The sequence below is a fragment of the Amia ocellicauda genome, chromosome 4 (assembly GCF_036373705.1).
Source record: "Amia ocellicauda isolate fAmiCal2 chromosome 4, fAmiCal2.hap1, whole genome shotgun sequence".
NCBI lineage: Eukaryota > Metazoa > Chordata > Actinopteri > Amiiformes > Amiidae > Amia > Amia ocellicauda.
Genome location: NC_089853.1, coordinates 19439773 through 19448605, shown reverse-complemented (window position 1 = coordinate 19448605; position 8833 = coordinate 19439773). Strand labels below are relative to the sequence as shown.

General features: G+C 46.0%; 1 protein-coding gene across 2 annotated transcripts; it reads right to left on the bottom strand.

Moving 5' to 3' along the window:
- Nucleotides 1–1042: 1042 nt before the first annotated feature.
- parp16 (poly (ADP-ribose) polymerase family, member 16) lies at nt 1043–8552 on the bottom strand. 2 transcript variants are annotated; one of them, XM_066701256.1, is made up of 8 exons: nt 8345–8552; nt 7616–7748; nt 7291–7486; nt 6846–6983; nt 6061–6267; nt 3587–3758; nt 2817–2961; nt 1043–2635 (listed from the first exon to the last, which is right to left on the bottom strand). In XM_066701256.1, the coding sequence occupies exons 3-8, from the start codon at nt 7477–7479 to the stop codon at nt 2491–2493; spliced, it is 996 nt and encodes a 331-aa protein (XP_066557353.1). In that variant the 5' UTR covers nt 7480–7486; nt 7616–7748; nt 8345–8552; the 3' UTR covers nt 1043–2490. The 2 variants fall into 2 exon arrangements, with proteins under 2 accessions (XP_066557353.1, XP_066557352.1); XM_066701255.1 differs by lacking the exon at nt 7616–7748 and having other exon boundaries at nt 8345–8551.
- Between the last annotated feature and the right edge of the window lie 281 nt (nt 8553–8833).

The window sequence follows — 8833 nt, the reverse complement described above, 5'->3', positions numbered from 1 at the left end:
CAATAGTGCCTTGAGAACCTACAGAAAGAAAAGCACTATATGGACATAAGTTATTGTCATTAATCTTCTGATCTTCCTGCTGCTGTAATATAGAATACTGCCTGGAGGGGAGGCAACCATCAGGCCTAGGCCTTAAGCTGTGGACCCCCACAGATGTACTTTCTCCTATAACAATCTGCCATTGAAGGTGTTTCAGTATCTCTCCTCCATGCCTAGTGGTTTATTTTATTTTAGTTAACGAACTGTTTATTTTTCATCAAATAATCAATCCCCTGCCATCTAAACTGTCCACTTTGCATAGCAGGTTCAGCCTCTCACACCATCACTAAGACCCCGTTCTCAGCCTAACTCATATGTGAACAGGGTCTAAGACTTGGGTGTGGGCACCTTACTGCACAGTTAGGCTGGGAGATGTTTGTGCACTCAAGTGTGACTTGAGGGGGGGTGAGGGCTGAGATCTTAACCCTGCTAACACACAATGTTCCCACAACGTTGTAGCAACCTAATTTATGTTGCCACGTTATACAACGTTATGGCAACGTTGTGTTAGCTGGGAAGTGTCTTCAAGAGAGCAACAAAAACACAGTTGCTGAGTGCCCTATGTGGAGCCGAGAGGAAACACGCCAGAAGAGTGCCTTCTCATGCCTTCAGCCCTGGACAGAGATACAAACCTGGCTTCCACCTGGGGTCTGTAGGGAAGGAATGAGTCTTTGGCCGGCTCTGCATCAGTTATGCAATTTTTCCTTTGCTCAAGTTCCAGGGTTGTTAAGGCATGTATGAAGATTTAAAAATCCTTAAATAAACCCACATGCAAGTGTATACATGTTATGGTAAATGTGTGAAAAAGGTCAATGTATAAATTCACTGGTAAATCTGAGAATGACTCTCACCAAAGATAACTAAGAATCGAATGCACTTCAAGGATATGACCTCAGTATTGTTAGAGAGGCTTAGAATCTCACCAAACACAGTCACACGGTCAAACAAATTTCTTTCTGGACATAATTTAAAAGACACAAACTCAAAAACAGTAACAAAATGATCCGATTTACTTTTTTATATTTGTAGCATTGAAGGTTGACAGGTCCTGTAATACACCAGTACAAAAGGAGTACAGCTGACTCCTAGTGGCAATGCTGGGTCACTGAAATGCTGTTTCTATCCGTTCTCAATCAAAAAAATATAGTGTTACAAAACTAGATACACTTGCAAATGCAAATATTATATTATATTGCATCTTTAAAGGACAATCTCTAAATACTGCCCTAGTTAGATCTTATAACTCTTAATACATTTTTTGTTTTGTTTAAAAAGTAAAAGAACATTAACGCAATTATTTATTTCTCTTCAGATATATACATCCCCCTAAACACTAAACACTACCGCACTTAGCTTCCATTTGTGCCAGTCTGCCCATTTCTCCTCCTTGGCTTCAGCACGGTCAGATGCGACGGGCAGGGAGCGCACTCTGCCCCTTACCCGGCCATCACACCCTGGAGCCGGACAGGCGCTGGATCCAGGAGAGGCGCAGAAGGGGCATTTTATAGAACAATAAAAGGTGCAAACAAGCAGCTGGTATTCAGGCGGCAGTCAGTGGTCCCGGTGCATAAAGAGCTGCCACTGCTCTACCCCTCCCAGGAAACTGAAGGCAAGACTCTGAGGTTATGAAGACAGGAAATGCTAAGGCGCTGTGTGCTGCATGGCTGTTGTAGACCCCTACCTCTTCAGTAAGGGGGACAGGGGACCAAAGCCACCTACACACAATAGTCACAGTGTCATGTACGAGTAGACATCGCTCAATACAAAATACACAAAATCCTTTACACAAGATAGATAACTTTAACCCCTGAATATAAGCACTGTGAAATACATTCATGGGCCTTGACATGGTATCCTCAGGGACATACTATACAGAGCTCCAGATAAGAACTACAAACAACAGAAGATGAATTATCCATCTAAAGTGTCCGTACACCAGGCCCAGTCCTACAGCTAATTAACTATAAACAACAACGACAAAACAACATCTCAGTTTGGAAACATGTCCGGGGGTTTCTTTGAAAAGTTGGTCATTTCAGCACTGGAACTGAGGAAAAACAAATGAAATCCCACAGACATGAATTACAGTCACGACAAAAGAGAACAAACAGAAACAATTTGCACCACTCTGAACACCTGAAGGAACAATGAAATAAGAAAGCCCTGGGCCTGTGACCTCCCTGTGACTAGTAAAGTACAAATCTGGACCCTGGACATCACACTCATGACGCGATATGGGGCAGAAGTTTGCACTCAACGATTAGCTGGTGGGTCAAGGTTGTCATGTGGTCGAGGCCTCCAAGTCATTTGCTCCTTACAACCACAGCGGGGGAGCGCACATTGGGAACAGAACAGAAAGCGAAGCGCACTGCGATACAAAAGCAGCCGACAGGACTTTGTGGCTGCGGCTAAGGCACGAGGCAGATGGTGATGATGTAGACAGGGTGCGCCTCACTTCCTCCCATCGAACATCCGGTTGCGGAAGGCCTGGAATGCTGGGGAGTTGAAGGCCCCGATGGCGATGAGCAGCAGAAGGTACAGACTCATCATGATGGCGAAGTGATGTCTGGCCAGCCACGACACCGGCCTGGCGTGCCTGCAGGCATAACGAAAACCAAAAGTTCCTTATACAGAGCCCTGGCACATTCAATTGCAGACTTCCAGACACTGCGTTGTCACATAACACCAGGTACCTTCGTGGCTCCTCTACGGTTTCAACCACACCCATCAGATGAGAACATAGTTAAACACAATCCTGCTTGTGGGGCTGTCCTCACCTCCTCCGGTGCTTTTTCTCCGAGTACACCAGCAGGTATCGTACTCGCAACAGCTGGTTGTTGGTCACCACAAAGTATTTCTGGGGCACGTCACCACCCTCGCTGTTCCTCACCCGCGCCCTGTGCCTGTCGATGCTCTCGGAGTCTGGGAAACAGGAAGAAATAAAATAAAATAAAACACCCGCCAATAACCACCTCAGCTCAGCTAGGAAAATTCCCTCCTCCTTGCTGATGTCCAACTCTCTCACTCTGCATTCTGTCAAAGTCAAAGGGACAGGGGGATCTAAAGGACTCCAGGGTTTATACGGACACCCCCACCCCCTCTCTCCAGCCTTCTGATCACCCATGTGCGTTTCACACTTTTTTTTTTTTCCCTCCTTTCCTCTCGCTTGCTATGCTATTGCTCCAACTCATCAATAGATGGCACTGGACGACGCACACTAAAAAGCCTGGCTGAATGAGATTTTTCCATTGTTTATACAACTGATACTTAACCTTAAAAAGACCTGATTAGAGACGACATCTGCTCATGCTCAAACAGACACACCGCAACGATGGGCTCAAGAGAGATGGGGCATGGGTGGGCCATGCCAGTTGGTCATGGCTGGGTTTGGGGTTAAATTAGCAGCTGACTATGACCCAGCGAGAAGGGGCGTCTTGCTTTTCCTTCCTCATAATGATTTTAATAAGGTCACCAAGACCCGAGATGGCCTGACATCCAGAGCACCCCCACACCGCAGAACAAAAGGCAGCCGTGCCCGCAACCTTACCTCTCTTCTTCACCTGACACTTGACGTCAGGGTGGTCCACAATCTCGCACACGGCCACGCAGCTTAGCAACGGCCCCAGCAGAGACTCGCGCCACCCGCTGCCATGGGGACTGTAGAGGAGAGCCAAGCTGAGGTCACTGGTGAGGTAAGTGCCTTCACCAAACAGTGAGGTCTGCAAAGGTCACCAAAGGTCACCATTACTCACATTCATACATCCACTCGCTCCGTATATTCTGCACAAGTTCGGCTCCGGCCCAGTCTAAGCGATGCATGCAAACGAGTAAATAACTTGGGAATACGTGCATAACTTGACGCAACACCTTCCTGGGCTTGAATTGCTCTCAATAACTGCACGTGTGAAAAAGAAAGGACAGAAAGGAGCAGGGGACTGTTCCTCCTGTAACCGGCTAATTGGAGACATTAGGTAATCCTGGTATTAGTAAATATCTTGTTTAGAGGCATTATAGAAACACAATACTGCAGCCAAGCGCGATCTACTGCTCTATAACAGCTATAACTGTAAATAATACCCAGTTTCCAGTGGCCACGTTCAGCTGCACCTCAGTGTGGCCATGTTGTATCTGTGCACCTACACTGACCCGCAGCGTTTCCACTCATTGTCGTGGGTCCAGCTGCCCTAGGAAGAGACTGAGGCACGAAAGGTCATACCGCATCTGGGACACTCGGCATTCTGGGATTTAGTTTTTTAAACTGGAGGCTGAAATACCGCTAACATTAAAGTGCAGTAAACTTTGGGCTGAAATGTTTGTATGATATTTAACACAGTATTATAGTATAAGTTATACAAGATATTCAAAAGTAGAAACCGGGAGACATTGAAACAATATATAAAACAAATTACATCACTTAAAATTGAATTTAGTTTATTTTGTTTACCAGCGCATCGTAAATAACCGTGTTGCTTCTCCCTGTATCATGATCCGATTAACATTGACAATATAGCTTAATTTAAGTATCCTAAATATTCTCCATTATTATTTGTCTGTGGGAGAGTGAACTGCGTTGCATTATGAAATACAGTGCGCTGGGTTTAAATCTGTCCCGTGTAGCCGCTACACATCTATATCATGAAATATACAGTATAACAGTCACAGACAGTTTCTTAAGCAAAACTCATACATGTGTGTATAAATACGGATACAACACTCTGGCATCCATAACTTACTGAACAGTTTTCACAAATTCAGGGTTAGCGTTTTCTCTGTACCTGCAGCTTCATCAATGTGCAAAATAAAAATCACATCAATAACATCGCAGGGCATCAGCTTTTATTGTGAATGGGATTAATTTAAAAACACCTTTGACACCATAATGAATGGATCAGTTGTATTAATCGCTAAGTTTTTTGAGGTTGTAGGGTTTGTATTTCTGCAGTCGGTAAAGCGTCTATATTTGGATTACCATTAATTTAGGGTTATAGTGATAATGAGGGATTACAAATATAATTAAAATATACGATTCTTCATGCGATTGATCATATAAAAATAAGCCTCTGTTTTAAACATTTTAATAGTTTTAACATAGTGTAAACAGGGGGAAGCTAAAAACCGTGCCATTTAAATAATTTTGAGAGAATTTACAAGACATCGGGACATTTAATTTAAATCCAGGACGAATATTTCATGTTTGCGGGTATTTATGTTTGCAAGGATGAGGCAGCACTGTGGTGTAGTGGAGAGGGCTCTGGACTCATGACTGGAAGGTTGAGGGTTCAAAAGTGCCTTGAGCAAGGTACTTCACTTCAGCTCCAGTAAAATGCCCAGCTGTATGAATGGGTACAAATGTTAGTCGCCCTGGATAAGAGCGTCTGCTAAATGACAAAAATAATAATAATAATAATAATAATAATAATAATAATAATAATAATAATAATAATTTAAAACAAAAAAAGCTATGTATTTCGTCAGGGCATTCTCTGGCAGGATTTTGCGATCTTTTCAAACACTCTTAAATGTCTTTCTGTTCCAAGCAATTAATCCTGTGTGGCACTTTTCCACTGTGCATTAATAACTGCTCCAGATTAATCGTTTCCCAAGGTAAACACACATATTCCTTCTTGTGAAAAGTTTCTCTCGCATCGAGAGCGGCCGCCATTACTGTAGTTGCAATGTCGTAATGCAGACGTGCTACGTCAGGCTGCGTCAGGACGTCACAGTACGTGCCACGGACCAGTTTGGGACTCAGCCGATACGATATACGAAACTGCGCTCCTGAAACCAGTCCGGCACAGGCGGAAGTGCAGCTGAGCCCCAGTGGAAACCCCCGGCCCGGCACGGCCACGCTGACGTGCAGCTAAACCTGGCTAGTGGAAACGGGGTATAACTGAAACAGAAAGTTCCAGCCCCTCTACAAAAAGAGGAGAGGCTCAAACGAGTGGCTGTGTGCTACATGGATTTGTACCGATGTTGGAAACAGAAGCCAGATTTTAACAAGCAAACAGGAGCCACACTCGCCTTGTTGAGATGGCAGTGCAGGCCATGGTGGATGATGGAGTGGAAGTTCTCCAGACGGCTGCCATGGAAGGCATAGATGAGGTCGCGACCCCCTCTGCTCTCCTCGAACCTGGTATTCATTTGGTCACAGTAGTCCAGCTCAAACAGGAAGTCTGGGGCGGGGATGGACGCCCCCTGACACTCTGTCAGCTCCTGGATTTTGGCATACTAGAGGGGAAAGGGAGAGAGAGAATACCGTTTTAGTAATTAATGAGTGCAGAAAATAGACACTCTTCCCACAATGTAAGTTGGAGCACAAGCACTGTCAACAGAGACGGGAGTAAACAGGGTGACCCATGTATGCCTCATAAATAATCATTATAATCCCATAACATACTTTTAGTCCTGGAGGACAGTAATTAATAAAACAGATATAAGAGTGCTTTTATTTATTGATTTCTAAATTAATGATTGGTTGCAGCAGACATATCATGCTTTTGGTGCAGCTTAGCCTACACAACATGTAACAATTTTTAATGTACACAACGCAGTTTAACAATCTGGTCTTTTAAATGTAATTTTCCTCAGTGCCTTTGCAGAGGACAAGGGGTCGAACTACAGTGTGCGTCTGATACTGCTACTGCAGCAAAGTGAGAGTCAAACCCCTGAAGGGTATAGCACTTACAGCGGGGAAAAATACACAGCGAGGCTGGGGCTCGTAACAGGCAGGTTCCCCTGACCTTGTGCACAATGTGCCACTCTTCCTGCTTGAGGTGTCCTCGGGGTGACAAACAGTCACAGCCTACCTCCTCTCTCTGCAGCGTCTTCACAGTGAAGTTCTTGGCAGATAAAACCCAGTGGACGAGGGACAGCTGCGTCTCTCCTTCTCCCGGCCTGTAGCGCCCCAGCTGCCTCACGCCCGGGACAGAGCTCACATCCTCCAGCTGAAAGAGCAAGCAGAGGCATCACTCCACCTGTACATCCCCTCTTCTACCAAATCTCACTCTTCAGACTCCATTACCATATTATGCGTAATAACAGCAACAACAATAACAAAAACAGCCTTTAAGCTTACAAACCACATCTTGGTTGTAAAAAGCATAATATGCTGAGTCCATGAGCAGACAAGAGGAGGTCAGCTGGCACACTTGGGGCTGACAACTGCAAGCGGCTCCCTGACCTCTGAGCCTGCCTGTTCTTGGACCCATCCTGCCCCTCTGGTCCAGAGACAGCGATGAGGCTTTCGCTTACCAAGGCGTCAAACTCCTTGTTCTCTCCGCTGACGTAGCTGGGGGGGAAGGGGCGGAGGACGGAGTCCCGCTTGTAGCTCTGTGCGGCGGCGATGAACAGGCTGCAGCGGAGGTCAGCGGCCACGGGGTCCCTCTCCAAGCTGGCGCGCACCGCCTCTCGCAGCAGGGGGGGCTGGTTGATCTGCTGCATCCCCACACTGCCAACAGACAACCGACACCCGGAGACACACATCACTGACAGCAGCAGATAACCCTAGGCGCTTGCTAAAGCGGCTGTGTGGTCAGGCTGACCAGGACCTGTGGGGTTCAATGAGTGGACCACTTACACTGCTAGCACTGTGCATCAGCTGATTGAGTGAGCTTCAGCGCACATGATGGACAGTGCATTCAACCAATAACACCACACTGCTACCTTTGAGTACTGCGATTCTACATAGCTGCAGTATACTGTGAGGCTGTCTGTGGAGAAGGAGAACAGCATGTCCAAAATACAATTCGCGCTCAACAGCAAATAAAACAAGTGCATTTTCTGTATTGTGGACTACAAAAGCACTGCCTCAAGCAGTCGCATCAACACTAGTGTGATTCAATTACCTGGCTAATTAAAGACACGAAGGGGAGCAGAGCAACTGGAGACGAGCTGTGCTGAGGGAGGCCCAGCATGGGTGTGCAGCTCAGTACAGCAGCCTCATTACTATGACAGCTAGCCCCCCCCGGCTTTGGTTCTCGATAAATACCGGGAGAGGATAACGATACAGCGTCAATGTGACTCAGACATTTGAGATCATAACCAGGGTGTGACCCTCCCTCCTGACCCGGACAACACACGTTATGAAGTAGCGATACAGGCAGGCATTTCAGTCTGTACAGAGGTTACAAACTTCAGTTTCACTGTGTTGTTATCAAAAGCACACGTATGCATACCGATCTTAAACCGCGGTGACGTGTCTGTGTCACTGTTTTAAACTGTGCCAAGATTAACACAAGGCTGAGGTGACAGACGTGATCTCTTCCCGGATTCGTGTAGTTTTGCACAAACAAACAACGTCCCTCACCTTTCCTTTGGAGGCGAATCAATTCACCAGGTATTAGTATATCAACTCCATATCAAAACATACAGGATGAGCACATGCATATTCTGGAGGGCGCTACAGAAACCATTGCCGTAAAACGCTGCTCTCCGGACTCTTCACAGAGTAAACATATCGCCAGCTATCCGCAGCACAGCAGCCAGCATGGCCACATCCGGGACACCTCCCTCCCGCAGGACCCGCAGCAGGCTGTCCGCGGAGGTGCCTGCGCGGGGAGTGACAGGTAAAGGGCAGGGAGGGAAACACTGCCACCTGGCGATCTGCTATGAGAATAACACCTAGAATGACTGACTGATTAAACAAAACATTAAAATAAACCATTTCGTTGCCCTGGCGTTGGATGTAACGTGAGTGTGATGATGGCCATTAGAAGTAGTAGACATTTAGTGTCATGCTATGCGCTAATTAAATACTAAACATTTAATAAACAATATTGCAGATTCTTGCAAATGT